This window comes from Marmota marmota, unplaced genomic scaffold, assembly GCF_001458135.2.
Source record: "Marmota marmota marmota unplaced genomic scaffold, marMar, whole genome shotgun sequence".
NCBI classification, from domain to species: domain Eukaryota; kingdom Metazoa; phylum Chordata; class Mammalia; order Rodentia; family Sciuridae; genus Marmota; species Marmota marmota.
In genome coordinates this window covers 3,183,602-3,205,642 of record NW_026000080.1, presented here as the reverse complement: position 1 = coordinate 3,205,642, position 22,041 = coordinate 3,183,602, and the positions used below count along the sequence as shown (strand labels likewise).

Genomic DNA, 22,041 nt, shown 5'->3' with positions numbered 1-22,041 from the left:
ATATAAGGGATCCCTCTGTGACCGATATACAAACTGAAACAGATAGTAAAACTTCAGAACTTGAAATAATGACTGTCCCATTTTCCTTGTAAAATGTGTTTGGATATAATATCAAGCTTATTATATATCTTTAATGCTATTGATGATTCAAAAGGCTGTTTTACAGAGCTAAGAAGCAATTTAAATGTTCTCCATTTTTATTAGGGACAAATGGAAAAAGCATAGCTGGCAACAAATAAAAATTCTCTTTAAGAATTTTCATGCTAAGTGAAATAAGCCAATCCCACAAAACCAAAGGCTGAATGTTTTCTCGAATATGTGCATGCTAATTCACAATAAGGCGGGAGGCCCTAGGGAAGAATAGCATTAACTTAGATTAGGTAGAGGGAAGTGATGGGAGGGGAGGAGAAGAGATAGTAGAAATAAGAAATGGAAAGATAGTAGAATAAAACAGATATTACTACTGTATGTATATATGTGACTACATGACCAATATGATTCTGCAACATGTTCACTCAGAAAAATGAGAAATTATATCCCATCTATGTGTGATATATCAAAGTGCATAAATGTATTCTACTGTCATATACAAATAAAAAAATTAAAAAAATTTTCAGATGCTAATACTATATTATTCATAGTAGAGCTCCTTGTTCATGACTTTAACTCACTAACTATAAGATTGATGACCATAAATATAATACTGACAGCCTTTGCCAAGCACATTAGAATAAAAATCATTTTTTGGAAATATGAAAGATATTCCATTTTTAAAGATGAGGAATTGGAGGCTCAAAGAGATTTAAAAATTTATAAAAAGAAAAATATCTAGTAAGAGGCAGAATCAGTATTTGACCTCCAACATATCTGACTCCAATACTACATAATGATATATAAACATGCAGGAGAATAATAATAAACATAAACATGGACATCTCATCTAAAATACTGGAGGCAAAAAGAAAGTGGCCTCTTTCTAGTGCTGAATAAAAACAAAACAAAAACAAAACCATACATCTCATATCCAGTGAAAATGTCCTTCAAGAACAAATGTGATATAAAGACATTTCATAAATAAAAACTAAGAAAATAAACCACTGGCATTCTTCACTAAAAGAAATCTAAAGGAAGTTCCATAGTCTACAGGAAAATGAAATGTTGATCTTCAGAAAGGAACAAAGAGTACCAGAGATGATAAATAGGTAGGTAAATATAAAATGCTATTTTCCTCCTAAATATTTCTACAGTGTATATTTCATTTATATTAGTGTAATGCAATGTGGGATTTATAATACATATAAATGTAAAACATAAAATAATTATAGTCTAAAAGATAGAAGGCTGGTAAATTAGCCTATATGACTACAAGTTTCTTACACTTATGTTAAATATTTAACGTAAAATGTTTATTTTGTTGGATAGAGTTGGAGAATATCATGCTAAGCGAAGTAAGCCAATCCTAAAAAAACCCAAAGGCCGAATATTCTCTCTGATAAGTGGATACTGATCCATAATGGGGGTGGATGGAAAAAATGGAGGAACTGTGATTGGCAAAGGGGAGAGAGGGGAGGAGGGGGCACAGGGGCAAGAAAGATAGTGGAATGAGATGGACATCATTATCCAAGTTACATGTATGACTGCACATATGGTGCTACATTGTGCAAAACCAGAGAAATGGAAAATTGTGCTGCAATTGTATACAATGAATCAAAATGCATTTTGTTGTCATATATATCTAATTAGAACAAATAAATAAATATAGAATGCTTTAAAATTTTTTTTGTGGCACTTTGCAGACAAATTCTGCTGACCTGATCTAGCTACTGAAAATAATGAGAAGTTTAGCTAAAAATTCAATAGGTAACGAAAAATAGGATTTTAAAAATTATCCAATGCCAAAAGAAGGCACTGAACAGCAACTAAGAGGGCACAAAGAAAAACAAAACTTAAAATGAAAGACCTGTATCAACCACATTAATAGTTACATTAAATGGAAATGAACCAAACACTATCATTAAAAGTCTGAGATTCCTAGGTTCAGTCCCCGGTGTGCCCCACCATCAACAAACACAGGGATTGTCAGAATAAAACATAGGATTCAACCGAAATACATTCAATTTGAATATCAAGGCACACATAATTTGAAAGTAAATTAATGGAAAAACAGCCATGTAAACAGCAACCATAAAAAAATTAGAGAGACGATATAGCTAATACTAAATAAAGTAGATGTCAAAACAACAGTATTCCCAGGAGGAAATAATATTAGCAGAGAAAAATAGGATATCTTTAATGAAAAAAGGGTCAGTTGATCAGGAAAACACAATAGTTCTAAAGGTGAATGCACTTACAATAGAATTTCCAAATATATGAAGCAAAATCTGACAGAATTAAAGAAATAGAGAAATAAAAAATTAAAAATTTTATACCCTTATCACATCAATTGATAGACTATTTAGATAACAAGTCAGTAGTGTTTCAACTCTTACAGTTTTTAAATGATTTGAAAAACCAAAATCAGTTGTTCATGCTTTATCACCCTAATTACACAATGGATTGTGAGTTTTCTTCCTGATTTCCCTTTGAGTCAGATCTATATGTAGATGGAAGGTAAGTATAGGAAATGGTGTTAGTCCACAGATAAATATATTTTTACAGGTTCTCTACCAAGAGTAATGTATGTATTGTTGGTTTTCACTGGGTGTAACTCAGTGATACAGCATATGTCTAGCATGTACAAGGTCTTGGTTCAATACTCAGCATCAATTAAAAAAAGAATTATGACAATTTAGAGAAGAAAGAGGTTTCTAAAACTCCTATGTTTCTTTATTTTCCAGGTAAAGAAAATAGAATACAGAGAGCTAAACAATTTAAGCAAGGTTATGTAATTTTTAGGGGCACAAAGAACAAAGGTCAATCTGATCTTCAAAATATGCTCCTATTGTTGCTTGCTGCTGACAGTGCATGAAGGACTGAATACACTAAGATTACTCTGAAAGATAGAACAAATATTTTAGGTTATCTGGCTTTTTTTTTTTTTTTTCGATTGACTGTTCCTCACTTCTTCTAGATCTCAGTTCAGTCAAGGAGTGGGAGATGTACATACTGAATCCAGCAAACCTTAACAACTATACTAAACTCATGATTTAATTAATGTCTAACCATGTTATTCATGGTTAAATTAAAAGGTATATGTATTCTTCCAGTTGTCTGGGAGACTTTTTGCTGCAAGCTAAAATTACAAAATAATTCTAGTATCTTTTATTAGATTGAAAGTGTCAAACATCAAACATTGCATTTACTAAAGCTAAAAATGAAGGTTAAAGAGTAAGAAAGGTCAACAATGTACAAAATGAGTACGTAATTTTATATCTCTAGTTCTCATCTCTTTAAAATGAGAGGAATTAACATGAGCTCCAAATTCCTCCTCTAATTGTAATATGCAAGCCTTGTGTATAATATAGTAAAGTGGTCACAATCTACATGAACACGATTTACCCTGACTGAATAAAAAAACAGGTGGTGAGTATTAATAATCAAGGAATGTTCTTTGGAAATGAATTTAATTAATAGTACATTCCAAACACAAGCTCTTTTCTTAGAAAGTCATTTTCTTCTCTTTAGGTCTCTAATATTTTAGCTTTGACCAGTCAAATATAATGCTATTGTGGGAAACAACAGGCAGGGGGCAGCAGATTTCAAAAAGGAACAAGAAAATGTGACAATTAGTGACAATATAGCAGATAAAACATTTTTATCCTATACTTTTATGACCTCTCAGCTGCAATCTATTTATGTTATTATCTAATTTCATACTGTTAAAGTATACATGTACATGTATATGACAAGTAAAATATCATTAAAAACTCATTCTGAATGAAAGTAATTAAAAATACCTATACGTTTCAGTTCATATGGTCATATATATCTAATATCATCTGCGTATGTTTACGTATACACATGTGAATCTTTTTTAGATATTTAATCTTATCTAGGGATGTTCATAGAACTTGTTCCTTGGGAAAGCATATGTAATCTGGTAAGATGTCTGATGGTAGAAAATTATTGATATAATACATTAATTATTGAGTTTATAAATTATTAAAAACTTTTAGAACAGAGCCATGGGAAAGCATGATGACATACATAGCTCTGCACTCTGAAGGTCAAAAAGGCACTCAAGATGAGTTATAAGGAAACTAGGCAAGAGGCCTCAGAGAAGTTTCTTGTTTTAGCTTTATTATATTTCATATATATATATATATATATATATATATATATATATATATATATATATATATNATGTGTATATATATATATATATATTCTCACACCACTTTATTTTGATATGGCTTTTACAGAAAAACTAATTTACCATATCTATAGTAAAATCGAAATGTTATCACTACCAATTTAAAAATAGGTACAACCAATACCTAAAAGGGGTAAGCAACTTGCTCAAGTAAAATTATCTACGATGAAAAGGGAAGAAAAGAACTTGTGTTCTCTTAGTCTAAAAAATTGAATACTAATCAATAATTCTGTCAGATGATAAAGTAGATAATTTCATAATGTATTCATATATTAAGACATTACATTGTACACTATTAATAATTTTGTTCAAATCTCCCCAAACATTATTTCAACACAACCCCTAAAAGTGGATAAAAGTTGTTCATAGCTTATTTTTTATGACTTACTGGTTTCCCTTGAGCTCCTCTCTCTCCAGGGTTTCCAGTCTTACCCTGATCAAGGAAAAAAAAAAAGCTTAGGTCAAGAAGGCAATTCCCAAAATAACGGGAAAGAACCAAGATAAATAGGGAAGGTTTAAAATGTTCATACTTAATATGAAATGTTTCATTACTTACAATAAGACCATGCGGCCCTCTTTTTCCTTGATTTCCTTTTTCACCCTAACAAAGTATGAATACCAGATAAATTAGTTAGAATTTGAATTATGGCCTTACACATACTAGCATACATTCACACAAAAAAATAATAATACATTAAGTATGTGGTTCAATATTGAAAAGAAAACATTTGTGTGTGTATGTGTGTGTGTGTGTGTATGTGTGTGTGTGTGTGTGTGTAGTAAAAATTATACATGTTTAATACTTAAACTAAGAAAATTTAGAACTATGCATTTGTAAGGAAACACATCATTTTATGGATAAGTAAGATATGGGGCTCAATAAAATTTATCTGCATATAAAATGAGGAAATAAATTATTACCTTGACACCTTGTATACCTTGTTCTCCTGGGAGACCATCTGGTCCTCTTGGTCCCTAGAGATGGGAAAAATTTGAAATGTTACTAATTTGAACTGTTCCTTTTTTTACTCCTATGTGTCCTGGAAGATAAAGACATAGTGCTTTTTAATTGATAAACTCCTGCTTATATTTATGCTCTGAGTACAGAAGAGAATACAGCTGGACATATGGCTGAACTTCTTTATACAAGTGAGTCAGCCCATGTTTTTAAGATTCTATGCCAAATAGAAAATTATATGACCACAAAAATAGCTGATACAGTTGTTGGGGGGCTGTAAGTTTGTTTTTAGGGCATTTTTTTCACTTTCTTGTTCACTCAGCAGTCAGAGTGAACAAGACTTATTCTTAAAAACCTTAACCTAAAAGTAGCTGTCTTGTTTGTGTAAACAATCTCTTTAAGTTTCATGTTTTTGCAATGGTGCTTTTCTCTTCAGCTTAGCAGATGAGTACTGATAGCATTGTATACACTCTGCACCTGCTGCACAATGATTACTAAAAGATGGCAGGGGCACAGAAAGAATACAGAAATGTTGTTGGAGATATTCCTGTAATTTTATAACTTCCTAATATTCATTCAATACTTAGTTGCAAAGAAGCACTGATAGCAAAAGTCCCGTCCTGTTTAAGTTATAACTTTCCTTTGAAGATATTAGAGGCCTTTTTAAAAAGATATTTTTTAGTTGTTGATGGACCTTTATTTTATTTATTTGTATGTGGTGCTGAGAATCGAACCCAGTGCTTCACACATGCTAGGCAAGCGCATTACCACTGAGCCACAACCCCAGTCCCAAGATATTAGCGTCCCCCTTTTAAAGGTACTTAATTCAGTTCTATAAGCCTCTAACCCAAGATCTGCTGTAGAAAAGGAATTATATGAAGTGTTATGAAGATACATAATTGTGAGATTTCTTTATTTTGAAGAAATCTTTGTAACAAAATGAAGAAATCTCACAATTACATAGAATTTTAAAAGGTAAATTACACAAGTGATCGTAATACAAGGAGATGGGCATGTCAGGAACCTAAAGGAGGATTCAGAGACAGAGAACATTGACATGTTGATTATGGGAATGTAGATATCCTCTGGCAGCTGGAAGTCAAGTTCTCATGGAATTACTTAAAACAGAAGGAATTCTAGTTAGAAGGACAGTATGAGAAAAGGGTGCAGAGGCATGAAAGAAGATATTCAAAGAATGAAAATGACTTTGTTTGGCCATGTTATAGATAACATGTAGAGAACTATTTAAAAAATAAATGTGGTAAGGAAGACAGATTTAAAAGGAAAAGGATTGGAGTTTATATTTAAATAACTTGGGAATCGGGAACCATATATTTGTATACAAAACAGTGATACAAATATCCCAGTACAACCTGCTCATCTGAAGTATCCTCCTAGGCTTCAGCACCTTCTCTTCTATTCCATCTGAGATAAGTCTTAGTTTAGCTTTTTATTTTTAAAAGCTGTTTACTATAATAGGACTCTTTTCCTCCCTACTATAAGGATACCTGCATTCCTTGATCTGCTTGGGCATGTTCATGGATTTGGAGAGAACATTATACTCCATGAGGATCTACAGCTCTGCTGGTCCTATTAAAGTGAAAGCCAAATCTCCAGTCTTAAAACTTCTCAGTCTGTATTTAAGGTGCTCCATAGTCTGTCCCCAACTTCCTTTTCCGCCTTATTTTCCAATAGGACTGGAAAACTAAATTACTGTCTTATTGTGTAAGACCTTGAAGGTCAAGTTGAGAAGTAAAGAGTCAATTAAATAGATCAATAATTTTCAAAATGAGTTTTAATTCAACTAACATTTGCTGAATGCCTACTACACACTGGGCATTGTTTTAGGCTCAGGGTACACAATAGAGAGAAAAGACAAATTCCTGAATTTATAAACAAGAAAATAAGCATTTAAAATTGAAGTATAAAATGAAAATAGGTATTCAAGTATAATGAAGAAAATTAAAGGATATTACAGTACTAGAAAGTACCCAATGTGGGGAGTACCATTTTAGCTAGAGCATCTGAGAAGTCTCTATAGGAGATCAGACTTCAAGGCATTCAAGTAACTTGGGAAAGGTCACTGTGGCAAGAGAAACAGCAAGTGTGGAAGTGCTCAGGGGGGTGCACTTGGAATATTCAACAGTTAAGTAACTGAAAATTAGAAAACATTAATGATTAAAGAATGAAGTTTAAAGTGTGAAGGGCCGTCAAGATTTTGCTCTAATAATTCCCGTCATTTTAAAATTTCAGCAATCTACATTGATTTTTTTTCTCTGGTATTTTCAGTGCCTTGTTTTCTTTTTTCTGCCTGTAAGAAACACTGCTAAATTTTTTTTTTGAATAACAAAAGAAGACGGCTGAGAAATTTTGAAAAGGAATGATTGGTAAAATTCTAAAAACTGGTTTAGACAGAAAACAAAGTCTAAACCAAAAACGTGTCTACTGGTAAGCAAGCACTTAAAAATCCCTCTGCCACCCCAAATTTCTATGTGTTTCTTAGATATATTCTTACTGATTAACTGCCAGCATTAATAAAAAAAAAAGATAACCAGATTGATACTAAGTGAGTTGCCTGACTCTAAATGACCAAGGACTTTGAATAATTGTGCTTGAGAAAGTTTATATTTTTGCACGTGTTAAAAAGAAAAGGCTAAATTTTGTTAGTAAGTGAATTCAGGTTGGAATAGAGGACTTGAAACTTAGCAAAAGCTTATACAAAAATATGAAACATTCACAAGTAAAACGACTGTAACTGAAATGAACTCCCTCCAAAATTCACCACTCATTGTCACTGTTTTACATTAAAAATGCTTTTATGTTAAAAATATTCCCGCATTTATAATTTCATTTACTAACCCAGGATTACACAGGGAACAAAGAAAGAGAAATTTCTATGCCTACAGTGATAAAGATAACCAGATTGAATTAAAAAAAAGACCTAAGTAATACAGTTACATTAATTAAAGGTCATAAGGCTAAAGTTGCTAGTTATGGGTTTAAATCTGGCAGAATTCATGGAAAAGCTGATATTCTCTATGCTTTAGGCAAGAGTGAACTAATTAACTAAAGGCTTAGCTTTATCAGCATTGTCAAGTTCCCTCTGGACTGGTTAGTGTATATGCTTACTCTGACTCTTAGGCAAAATAAGCTTTAGGACAAGCTCTAAGAAAATTAGGCAAATATCATTACAACAGGTACCTAATTTGGCATGAAATAAAAAAAGTAACTGCATTAAAATATTTCCTGGATGCTCTCTTAGCTAGATAAAAAATCTAGTCTTTTGTTTATTCTCTTGGGAAAGTCAAATTTGGCTACACTGAGCTATTAATGGGTTCTCAAAACGAGAGTAAACGTTTGATAGCTCAAGTATGTAAACAAAGCATGTTTTGTAAAGTAACAATTACTTGAAAGGTAGGCGATAAACCTAAAGTTATCCAAATAAGTGAATGAACAATTTAGTCCCAAACGCATTAGATGATAGGAGACAGGACCATTACATTCTTAAATTAAAAGAAAAAAACATGATTAATTAAAACATTAACACATACTGTATATTCATTTAGGAAGACTTTTATGAGAATTCCAAGCCCATTTCTATGACCCCTATAATAAATTATAATAGGCTAAGTATCTATGAATGAAGGAAACAGCCCTTACAGAAAATATGTCTTTGTAACTTGGACTCATATATTTATATTTCCTTTTAACCATATCTATCTTTGCATGATCTCACTATTAATTTTAAGTCACTCAACATGCCTCACTAATGAGCCAGCAGACTTTTCTGGCTCTTGATTTACACAGCTGGAACCAAATGTTCCATTTAGAAAAACTAACATTATCAGCAATATTGGGAGAAGAGATTCTTACCATAAACTTACTTCAGGAGAGGAAACCATAGAGGAAGTTTTATCTGTCACTTGGAGTGCTCCAGGTATAACCTAGCATTCAATCTAAATGTAAATACTAACTAAGTTTGCTTTATTCTACAAGGTATTCATTTCCTCAAAGGGGCCAACATTCAGAATTTTTGTAGTCAGTCCATATTAGATGAAGATAGTTCAAAATGAAAACAGGGAAAAGCTGGCAATATCTAAGCATAAGTATCCAAGGTATGGAGCTATTTTTATTGAACACATCATTATGAGGTGATTTTTCTAAGGTTAGTGTACTTCTTTAACTGTATTACTTACTCTTTGGCCTTTAGGACCTTGACTCCCAGGTGGTCCTCTTGCTCCCACATGACCCTACATGTTATGAATTAAAAAATCAGTCATAGAATTCATAGGAATGCTATCAGAAAAGTAGTCATAATCTTTCTTAGCACATAATATAATTCACCTTAGAAATTTTAAAAATAAAATTAATCGGTTTCCTTAAAATATGTATTAATTATAAAATACCACATTTTGTTGCACTAATATTTAGCTTTTGAAATAGTCTAGTATCTGGAGAAATGTCATTTTTAGATGTTTATACCCTAAACAAAGATGGAGGGCTTATTTAATATTGATTGACCAAAGAGTTTATAGCAGGAACACCCCTGGAGTGAAGGAAGGAGGAGATACTCAGCCTTCTAGACTAGTCTGATATGCATGGCCAACCAAGAAACAATGACTATTATAAATTATAACAATTATTTATTATTGTTCTATATATTTATGATAACTTCATTACATAAAAATAGATTCTTTTCTGAAGCTATGAAGAAGGTTATAAATGTTTTAAATTAGCATGTCAAAAGAAACAGCCTGTAATGGACATTAAGTTTACTAAGTCAATTTATTAAGTCAATTTTAATGAATTAGTTTTATACTTTATAGTCTTTAATAAAGACTTATTTGGAAAATAAAATTTACCAATAAACATTCAGTATCATAAAAATGGACCAAACTTTAGGATTTGATATCTATCTTCTATCTATCTATCTATCTATCTATCTATCTATCTATCTGAATAAAGAGACTGATAACTGTGCCCCAGACAATTCTTCCTGATTTTTTTTATACTTATTTTTTAGTTGTAGTTGGACATAATACCTTTACTTCACTTATTTATTTTTATGTGGTTCTGAGGATCAAATCTAGGGTCTCGCACGTTCGAGGCGAGCATTCTACCTATGAGTCACAGCCCCAGCCCCAGTCCCAAGTCTTCCTGATTTTAGAAGCCAACAACATGTCTATCAATATACTAGAAAATTAGGACTATTTTTAAAACAGAAGCATCACAAAACAGTATACACCATTTGTGATAGAAAAAGTTCTGCCCAGGGGATTACAAGACTGATCTTTTTCTTATTCCTGTCCACAATAACTATCAATTTCTGATAAGCAAAGTTTCTCTCTTCAGGGGAAAGAATTTCATTATCTTTCTGTAAAGAACATATGGAATATTTTCAAACCTCAACTTTTGTTTAATAAAGGTATATTTATTAAATTTTAATAAAGGTATATTTCCTCTTAATTTTAACTGGTTGAGAATATTTGCTACTTTCTAAGAAAAATATGTTGAAATTTATGATTTTTTTGTCCATTTGATCTTACTCTAGTCTTGATTAGTGACCTGTTTTCTTATATATGTAATTATTATAAAGAAAGTTTAGCTGTTTTTTACTTTAGGTTATAGAACTGAAGTTGGTTTACATGCCAAGTAGGGGAGAGGAAATTCAAGATGCTGTCCAGGCTGTTTTGTATAATTAGGGAGAGCAGCAGTCACCACTAGTTTATATGACTTTTTTACATGAATTTTACATGAAGTAAAAAAAAAGCAGCATAACAAAAGTGATGGGTTTAAATTAAAGCAGACATTCTAGAAAGGATATATACATACAGTATATTCAGTACTTACAGGTAATCCCAAAGGACCCATGGATCCTGGAACCCCAGGAGGACCTGGATATCCCTATGATTTAAGTATAATATGAAAAACACAAAACCTCTATTGCATTTAATTGTTTTCACTGAGGATAAACCAGCAATTATAAATAGACCAAAAAAAGAGATAACTTGATAAGCTCTTCCTCTCCTATCCAAGATAAAAGAGGCCACAGGAAAGATTTCTACAGAAAGACCGCAGAACTCAAAACATGTTTGCGTAGATATGTATTCATTTATTAGAGGGTCTTTGCCTGGAAAAGAAAATTGCTAAGTAGGTCACATATTACAGTCTACTGAAAGAGAAAAATCATTTTATCTTCTGCAGATTATAGTATCTTAAGTAGTATAGTATGCGTGGGTGTTTGTTATGTTATATACATTAAGAAATCATATTTTTTGAGAAAGGGCAGGGAATTCTATAATTAAGAAACATGATTGTGTATAAATATTTTTACCTTTTAAATTTTAGAAGAAACATACTTTGTTATTAACACTGATTCTGAGAATGGTTTCAAGAAGTAATGATTCCTGAAGTTTAGTCTTATGTTAAATTTTCTAGCTAAAAGCAAATGGAAGATAGCTAAAAAAAAAATCTTACAGAGCTTTTCTTTTTTTTTAACCATACGATTTATTTTTATTTTTTTTAGTCATACATGACAGCAGAATGTATTTTGACATATAATACATACATGGAATGTACATACATCAATCATATTGTCTATTCTATTCTGCTGCCCTTCCTATCCTCCCTACTCCTTCCCTCCTCTCCCATCCTTTCTCTCTATCCAATCTAATGTGACACACTTTTTTTTCTTTTTCTCATCAAAACATCATATATGTATTCTGTATAACAATGAGGTTCTCCTTCCATCTTGCGTGCAACTCCCCTTCTCCCTCTTTTTCCCTCCCACCTCTCTTCCCTATTTAGAGGTAGGCTTCTTCTCATGCTCTTCCTCCCTATCCCATTTTGAGTCACCCTCCTTATATCAGAGAAGACATTCGACATTTGTTTTTTAGGGATTGGCTAACTTCACTTGGCATAATATGCTCTAATGCCATCCATTTGCCTGCAAATGCCATGATATTGTTATTTTTTTAGTGCTTACAGAGCTTTTCTTAAAAAAAAAATTAAAAAATGCAACACATGTAATTTTTTTCAGCTGTTACTATCTTAAAGAAACAAGAGAGTAAGATAAATTTGGATACTGAGCTTTCAGGTGCCAAAAAATGACCTCATGACCACAAACTCATGGAAAAGTGGCAGTGATTATATGTGCCACATGAATTATAAACTGTAGGAGAATAAGTAGAATTCTAATTGGATTTTTCTTAATCCATTTTTGCCAATTTATGATGATCTAATTCTTCTAAATTATGCATGCTTTTAGTGACTTCTTGCCACATGGCATTCTGTAAGATAAAACAGTTTAAAAGAAAATTCTAATAGAAATTTATTATAACTGTAGCATTTTTCACTTAATTTTCAAGCAAGGGAATTCTACCTCTGAAATGTTTACCTTCATTATTTTCTTCAAAAACATTTTTAAAATCATTTATCTCTTACCATAACACCTTTTTCCCCCTGGGGACCTAGTGGGCCTGGACTTCCACGCTCTCCCTTTTAAAACAAGAAAGAAAAAACAATAACACTGAATCATGTTAATTAATCATAATTGAGCTAAGGCTAGAAAGTCATCAGAATCATACCTTAAAATGCACATCTCATCCTAATTTTAAGTAGTTTTTAAATTCACAAATTTTTTATTTTTATTCTAAATTGCAAGACTTACAGTACAATAAAAACGATCTTAAGATATTTTTAAGGAAAAAATACTAAAAGTCTTATTAAAATGAAGAAAACAGAAATCATGGTTGAACAGAACTTAATATTAAGCATGTATATACTAAAGTTTTGTAAGTAGAAGTGCTTACAATTTTATGAGACAAAGTATGAGAATAGTGAAAGTATGAAAGCACACTGAAAAATTAATCTATATAACCATTGAACAAAATTTTATTTCTTGAGTCTGTCTACCATAATTAAGTGCCACAGAAGTAATTCTGGAAAATCATTACAATGAAATCTACTTTAACAGATTAAAAGGATAAAACTGATCCACAATAAAATTCTTAGAATTGTCAAAACCTTAATGTAGAAGATGTAACCCAACATAGAAGTAACTAAGTCAGAGTGAAAACATTATAAAATTATCTAATTATCTCACTTTTTGTTAACTAAAAAAATCAGTAAGTATTAAGCATTTTGTACTAAATGAGAGTTAGGAGAGATATTTAAATAAACATAAATTCCACAGAAGTGATGTTAACAAAGATGAAACAATTACAGGACAACTGAATTTCCTTTTTACAACTAAATTTTAAACAGTGTAGTACTTATTTTAACTTCAGGAAAGAAGAAAGAAAGGGAGTCTGGAGAGGCTTTGTAGAGAAGATGGCAGTTTAACTGAGTCCAACAGTTTGATTTTTAATAAACAGAGGGAAATCCATCAGTTTGGTTTTGAATAAATAAGAGAAGATAACACTAGACAAAGAAAACAGTAAGAATGGAATAGGAACAAGAATATATGAGACAGGGGAAAGAGAAAGGTAAATTGGTAACTGCTCTTTCAAAATTGCTTCCTATAGGGGGCTTGCAATCATAAAGTAGATTTAAAGAATATTTAACCATATATGAAGACTGTTTCATACTTCCTTCAGGACCATATATTTATAACTAAAAATATACTCTTTTAAAAATTAGAAGTAAATATGCTATTAGCTGTATTTTAATATATTTAAGAGTTTCAGTAGAGGTAATATGTTAAAGCTATGAGTGATTTCTAATTATTATAAAATAGCATATGAAAGTCTCCTTTAAATTTAGCTTAGAATTCTTACTATAAAAAACAAAAAAAAGGAAAGAAATTACCTTTTCACCAATGCTTCCAGTTATCCCAACTTCTCCAGGTAAGCCAACAGGTCCCTTTTAGGAGAAAAAATATAACATATTACATTCTGTTGTAGCATCCTTATCTTAAATCACCCATAATTAATGTTTCTTTCTAGTCATTGTGAATTTTATTTTGTAGTAAAATTCCTCCTCATATAGGTATGTAGCCTATGACTTCATATCAAAATTAATTTACTCCATCAAATGTGTGTGTGTGTGTGGGGGGGCATTGTTTGACAGGCACTATATTGGGAGGCATTGAGTTTCAAATTCAATTATAATATCTGCCCTTGTGAATTGATGATTCACTGAATGTTATAAAACTCCTGCAGTTTTTACATCTACTTGATGTGGACATATATTAGTTTAAGAAATAATTTCTATGACTTTTTTTTCAAAGCACCTCAATACATGACAGAACAGTATGTGCTCATTAATTCATTCATCTACTCAAGAAATGAGTAAATGCCTGTGCCAGGCACTGTGCTGGTTGCTGATATTTCATTAGTCACCAAGTCAGAACTTAATCCCTGCCCTCATGGGTCAAAAGTCTTGAAATACAGAGATGAAAGCAACTAAATTGAAACTGAATAATTATAAATTGTGATATAAGCTCATAGAGAAAACAATGAGGCTGATGGGGAGAAAAAAAGAGAAGGCTATTTTAGCAAAGATGGTCAGAGAAGAACTTAAGCTGGGTATAATCCCAGTGATTTAGGAGGTTGAGGCAGGAGGATCACAGGTTCAAAGCCAGCCTCAGTGATTTAGCAAGGTCCTAAGCAATTTAGTGAGACCCTGTCTCAAAGAAACAAATAAAAAAAGGCCTGGGAGTATGGCTCAGGGGCTAAGTGACCCTGGTTTCAATTTCCAGTACCCCAAACAAACAAATATGAGGAAGAAAAAAAGGCCAGCCAGCCAAGCAAAGAAGGGAAGAAGAGTATATTAGGTAGTACAAATAGCTTAATGAATGAATTTGATGTGTCAGAAAAAGTGAAAGGAAGCAATCGGTAACACAATTTCAAAGTTTATCTATCTTTGTCTTTGTGTATGCTCTATTATTTCTCCTTTAAGCACCATAGAAAAAAAAAAGGAATAACAGAAAAAACTTTAGAAAATCTCTTTCTTGTCTAAAGTTATAAGAAAATTACTTTCTACTTTTATTTAAAGACATAGGAAACATTTTTTTCCATAGCAATCAAGTAAAGACTACTTAGATTTTCATATAATAATATTTATTTGTATATAAAAGCACAGAATCATAAAAATTAGCTTTCTGGGTAAATCTAACCAAAATTAATATATGGGGCATGATTTTATCTATACAGATTCATGTTCTAATCCATATCAATATCTAGCTAACTGGGTATCAATTGATGGCTATATAACATAAATTAAGCATTTTCTATATGTTTGATTCAATTCTCACAAGCACTTATTTGTTAGAATTATCAGAGTATCCCCTTTGACAGATGAAGAAGATGAATTAAGCAGCTTGCTGAGGCAGAGGAGTTTAAATAGTATGGATGAGTTTAAGTCGCTATTGAGCACTTGAGTTGTGGCAAGCAAAATTGATATGTACTGTAAATGAGACCAGATTTTGAAGACTTATCCAGAAAAAATGTAAAATACCTAATTAATGATTCTTTACACTGATTTTACACACACACACACACACACATTTAGTTGTAGTTGGACACAATACCTTTGTTTTATTTATTTATTTTTATATGGTGCTGAGGATTGAACCCAGCGCCTTGCACATGCTAGGTGAGTGCTTGACAGTTGAGCCACAACCCCAGCCCCTATACTGATTAAAGTAATGCTTTAGATGTATTACTTTAAATGAAATATTATTCAAATCAATTTCACTTCTTCTTATATTTTTAAGTGGCCACTAGAAAACTTAGAATTATGTATATGGTTTTCATTTGGGACTTGCATTATATTTCTCTTGGACAGGGCTAATCTTTACTCTTACACACTATGTTAATATTACTGTTTATATCCTATTGAGCGTGATCTCATAATTTACCTTTGTGGTTTTTAAATTTATGTGAGCAGATATTTTCATTCAGAGGCAATTATTGGTCCATGCCTGGGTGGTTTTAATAATAAACATCAGTTTTTACATTTCTGGAGGCCTAGAAATCTAAGATCAAGGCACTGGTAGATTCAGCATCTATTGAGTGTTTGTACAGTGGTTCATAGATTGTGGAGTCCTCATGACTTCATTACCTCCAAAAGGCCCTACCTCCTAAAATCAAAACAATGATGATTAGAATTTCAACATATGAATTTGGGGGAAGATAAAAACATTCAGTCCACAATAACTCACCAGGTAAAGAATTCAACCAGATGAGGTGCTCACTGAAGTGAAAGAAGGTAGCTTTAAATACCTATCACAATCATCTGACTGGTTTTAGAAACAGAGAATAATTGTCGTCAGAATTTCCTTCTTTTGTTATGAATATGTGTATGTACAGTAAATATGTTTTTTCCTCTCATTCCTTTATCACATTACACAGAATGTATTGACTTTATATCCTAGTATTTAGATATTGTTAATTTTACATCATAAAAATAAAAATCACTCAAGGACTTTACCTTCTCTTTTAGATAAGGGGTTAGTGAGCTCTTGATTGTAGGCAGCATAGTTGCATCAGGGTAGACAGAATTATAGCTTTGTTATTGCCTTTATTTGAAGATTACATATGGTTTAAGGAGATTAAAACATTAAGAAGATTAACTTTTTTTATTGTCTTTATTTTAAGATTAAGTATGGTGTTTGGGTGTCAAGTTGATAGGAGTAGACTTATGATGGTTAAAATTATGTGTCAAGGTAACTAGGCACAAGTGCTCAGCTATTTGGTTAAAAATTATTTCTAAGTGTAAGGTATTTCTGGATAAGATTAGGTTGACTGAATAAAGCAAATTACCTTTCCCACTGTGATTGGGTTTCATCCAATCTTTTTGAGAGTCTGAATAGAACAAAATATCAGAGGAAAGGAGAATTTGCTCCTTGCTTAAATACTTGAGCAGGAACATTAGTGTCCTACCATCAGACTAAGATTTATACCACTGGTTCTCCTGCTTCTCAGGTCTTTGAACTTGGAAAGGAACCATAGGCTCTCCAGGTTCTCAGCCTCTTGGACTTGGACTGGAATTACACCATTGGCTTTCCAAGGTCTCCAGCTTGCAAGTGGCCAATTGTGGGACTTCTGAGCCTCCATAATTATGCAAACCCATTCTTTGTAAGAAACCAATCTACCTATATCCATATCTTATTGGTTTTGTTTCTATAGATAACCTTGACTAATACAGTTAAACACATCTGAGCAAGAACAATGATATAGAGATATCTGTTGTGACATAGTAAACAAAATAATATAACCTGGATACAGTTTTGATCTAGGGGAAAAAATAACTTGCTAACTCATGATGTGACTGAACTGAGCAGAAAAATACTATGGTTTGGATGTGATCTAACCCCAAGGATTAATGTGTCAGAGCTTGGTCCCTAAGATGGCAATTTGGGGAGGCAAGTAAGAAACTTTAAGAATTAGGGCTGGGGCTGGGAATGTGGCTCAAGCGGTAACGTGCTTGCTGGCATGCGCGGGCACTGGGTTCGATCCTCAGCACCACATAAAATAAAAAATAAAGATGTTGTGTCCACTGAAAACTGAAAACTAAAAGAAAAAAAAAGAATTAGGCCAATAATCTTTGGTTGTGGGGGTGGGGGGGTACTTCCCTTGGCAGGGATTAAGGGAGTTCTCATGGGGCCTTGAATTAGTTTTCATGAGACTGAATTGTTTAAAGTTCAAGTCAGACCCTTGAATTACTCTTTGGCTCCCTTTCATATGTATTCTTGCCACTGCAATACCATCTGCCACAAGGTCTTCACCAGACCTGGACTAATGCTGATATCATGTCTTTGAACCTCCATAACTGGAGCTAAGTAAAGTTAAAAAGTTACTTAGACTGAGGTTTTCTATATTTTCCTGATGATTTATATGGATTCTTATATATTTAAGGGTATAAACTCCTTGCTGATTTTAGATGTTCTAAATTCCTTCTTGTGATTGTTCATCTGTGAGATTATTTTTAACAACCTTCATTCATAATTAGCAATCTTTAATTCTGAGGTCATCATATCCAACAGTTTGTGGACTTATTATCTGTATTTTCTGCATATTGTTTATGAAGGATTTCTCTATTTTTTTTGTCATTAAGTAATGGGCATTATTTTCTCCTGGTGTGAGCTTTTCTATTTATGTCTTTAATCTATCTGGAGTCCAATTTTCACATATTGTGAGATAGGGATCCAATTTTTTTCCATATAGTAATTCAATTTTTCAAATACTATATATTTCAGTTTTTTTAACTTTTAATTTCTTTTTTTATTTGTTCTTTTTAGTTATATATGACAGTAGAATGTATTTTGACATATATACATACATGGAGTATAACTTCTCATTTTTGTGGTTGTACATGTGGAGTTACAATGGTCGTGTATTCATATGAACATAGAAAAGTGGTGTTCAGTTCATTCTACTGTCTTTTCCATTGCCATTCCCCTCAATTCCCCCAATTTTGCCCTGTCCAATCCAGTGAACCTCTGCTCCTCCCTCTAGCCCTCCACTCCTACCTATTGGGAGTCAGCATCTGAGTATCAGAGAGAACATTTGGTCTTGGTTTTTTGGAATTAGCTCATTTCGCTTAGCATGAGAGTCTCCAGTTCCATCAATTCACCAGAAAATGTCATAATTTTATTCCTATTTATGGCCAAGTAATATTCTATTGTCTATATGTACCATATTTTCTTTATCCATCCATCTGTTGAAGAGCAACTAAGCTGGTTCCACAGTTTAGCAATTATAAATTGAGCTGTTATAAACATTGATGTGGCTGTGTTACTATAGTATGTTGATTTTAAGTCCTTTGGGAATATACGAGGAGTTGGGATAACTGGATCAAATGGTGGTTCCATTCCAAGTTTTCCAAGGAATCTCCATACTGGTTTCTATATTGGTTGCACCCATTTGCAGTCCCACCAGCAATGTTTGAGTGTACCTTTTTTCCCACATCCTTGCAACATTTATTGTTACTTGTATTCTTGATAGTTGCCATTCTGACTGGAGTAAGATGAAATCTCAATGTAGTTTTAATTTGCATTTCTCTAGTTGCTAGAAATGTTGAACATTTTTCATATATTTGTTGACCTGATTATATTTCTTCTTCTGTAAAGTGTCTGTTCAGTTCCTTTTCCCATTTATTAATTGGGTTATTTTTTTTTTTGTATTAAATTTTTTGAGTTCTTTATATATCCTGGAAATTAATGCTCTGAGGTATAGGTGGCAAAAGTTTGCTCCTATTCTGTAGACTCTCCCTTCACATTCTTGATTGTTTCCTTTGCTGTGAAGATACTTTTTAGTTTGATACCATCCCATTTATTGATTCTTGATTTTACTTCTTGTGCTTTAGGAGTTTAATTGAGGAATCCGGTTCGTAAGGCAACATAATGGATATTTGGGCTTACTTTTTCTTTTAGTAGGTGCAGGGTCTCTGGTCTAATGCCTAGGTCCTTGATTCACTTTGAGTTTTGTGCAGGGTGAGAGATAGGGGTTTAATTTCATTTTGTTACATACAGATTTCCAGGTTTGGTGCCTTTGTCTAGTATAACTATTCAAATACTATATACTTCTTCTCCCCATTGATTTATGGTGCCCTACTTATAGTGGCTTATTTCTCTATCATATTCCATTGATTATCTTTGAAAATTTCTGGTTTTTTTCCTAATGTTTTTATAGTTCATTTTACTATAGACAAAAATAGTAAGTGGAAAGAAATATGGACTATACAGGCTTTAAATTTATTTACTTTTAAAATACATATTATTACTTAATTTGGACCTATCTGCACATTTGTAAATAATAGGTGAATTAGATGAATACATTAGAGATGAAGTATATAAACTTCATTACATTTAACATGTAATTAATTGTAAGATGTATTGATATTTTTTGTACCTCTAAAAGGAAAAAATCTGCCAAGTAATTATAATTCACCACTGATTGTAAGAAATATTCTAATTTAAAAAATGTTATTATGTCAAGAAAAATAAGTATGGTAGACGTGTTACTGTTCAAAACATTCACTGCTCCCTTCTGTAGAAGGATTACATATGCCTGTGCTGTTGATATCAGACTAGGCCACGTAACTTGCAGGGCCTCTCACCATAGGAAAAATACAATCTTCTATCCTACTTACATCAGGTTTCTCTATATAACTTATTTTGACCAAACAGAAATGTGTAGGGAAATGACATATCTCCCTATTTTTAAAATATCCAGTTTGTTTTTTCCTTCTGCCATGAAACTAACCATGTACCAAACAACACTGCTCCTTAAGCCTATGAGAATACACATTACATGTAACAGAGCCACAGGTAACCCATAGTGGATGGAGTACAAGTAAGAAATAAACCTTTGTTATTGTAAGGCACTAATATTTTGAGGTTGTTTCATACTATAGCATAACTTAGTCTAGGATGACTGAAGCAATATTCATTTTAAGATTGATGAAATATGGCTTTTATTTACATGATAAACAGGTGCTTTTCTTCATTGCTTTTTACCCTATGTGCTAATGGCTCTAAGGATAGTGGAGCCACATGAAAAAGGAGCCTGATTTTCTTAATCATCTTGTAGGGGAAAGCTACCTAGGGACATTGACATTGGACTACTAACATGAACAAAAATAACTTTTTACTGTGTTAAGCCAACAAAAAAATCAAGTTTACTTGTTCCAACAGTCAATGTTATCCTAAAATACAGTGAATTAAAATGTGTGTTGAGAGATCCAACATGGCAGCGGGCGCGGAGAGATCAAGTCTCTGACCTCTTCAGCTATGCGGGCATAGGGAGTTGTAAACCTTCTAAATGCTGTTTGCTCAGGATCACTAGGCAATGCTGAGCTGATGTGGATCTGGGGCAAACAGTCTGGGACTCTCAGAACACACACGGAGCCCGGATCGGCTGAATTCAAGCTCCCATTTGCCTGCGTCTCGCAGACAAACCACTGTGACTCAGCACTAAAGGATCCCACTGAAACAACTGGTCGGCCCTTCTGAACCTGCGGAGGTTAATACCAATCGAGCCTTCATAGGCAGTGGCCACAGGATTGAGACAGGGCTTGGGAGAGCCAGTCAGGACCCACCCATTGCATTGGTCACCCAGCAAAGGGAACGAACTGTCGCCATTTGCATGGGATACCACCATGGCACAGAACTGACGTCACCAGAATGCGGCAGAGGAGATAACTTCATTGAAACCGGCGGCGGCAGGTGTGTAACCCCCTAGCCCTTCCTCTCCACACAGCGGGGAAACCTTAAGGGCCCCTCCCAGCTCTCCCGTAAGGGACCCTCCCAGCTCTCCCGTGAGCGCGATAGTCAGACCGAGGGAATCAGGAAGAAATGAAAAACAATAACCAAAACCAACAGTGGGAAGTGCCTCAGTAAAGACAGAGGGCGGGGGAAAAGCTAATCATGGAGAAACAACCTAAATTAAAAAAAAAAAGATAAATAATCAAACATGGCTGGAAGTACAAATCATATATCAATAGTAACTCTAAACGTTAATGGCTTAAACTCTCCAATAAAGCGACATAGGCTGGTAACATGGATTAAAAAAACAAATCCAACAATATGCTGCCTTCAGGAGACACATCTGATTGGAAAAGACATACACAGGCTGAAGGTGAAAGGTTGGAAAAAAATACACCATGCATACGGTCCTCGTAAGCAAGCAGGGGTGGCCATCCTCATATCAAATAAAATCGACTTCATGACTAAGTTAATCAAAAGGGATAAGGAAGGACATTATATACTGTTAAAAGGAACCATTCACCAACAAGACATAACAATTATCAATATTTATGCACCAAA

General features: G+C 33.1%; 1 protein-coding gene across 2 annotated transcripts in view; it reads right to left on the bottom strand.

The window, feature by feature from the left end:
• Positions 1-22,041, bottom strand: part of Col24a1 (collagen type XXIV alpha 1 chain) — a 373,492-nt gene that overhangs the window by 128,850 nt on the left and 222,601 nt on the right. Inside the window, exons 26-33 of one of the 2 annotated variants that reach the window (XM_048814986.1) lie at positions 14,079-14,132; positions 12,714-12,767; positions 11,121-11,174; positions 9,467-9,520; positions 5,234-5,287; positions 4,869-4,913; positions 4,701-4,745; positions 2,352-2,381 (exon numbers count right to left, since the gene is read on the bottom strand). In XM_048814986.1, the coding sequence (XP_048670943.1) occupies positions 2,352-2,381; positions 4,701-4,745; positions 4,869-4,913; positions 5,234-5,287; positions 9,467-9,520; positions 11,121-11,174; positions 12,714-12,767; positions 14,079-14,132 (390 nt within the window). The remainder of the gene's footprint in view (positions 1-2,351; positions 2,382-4,700; positions 4,746-4,868; positions 4,914-5,233; positions 5,288-9,466; positions 9,521-11,120; positions 11,175-12,713; positions 12,768-14,078; positions 14,133-22,041) is intronic. The other variant, XM_015504738.2, reaches the window with a different exon arrangement.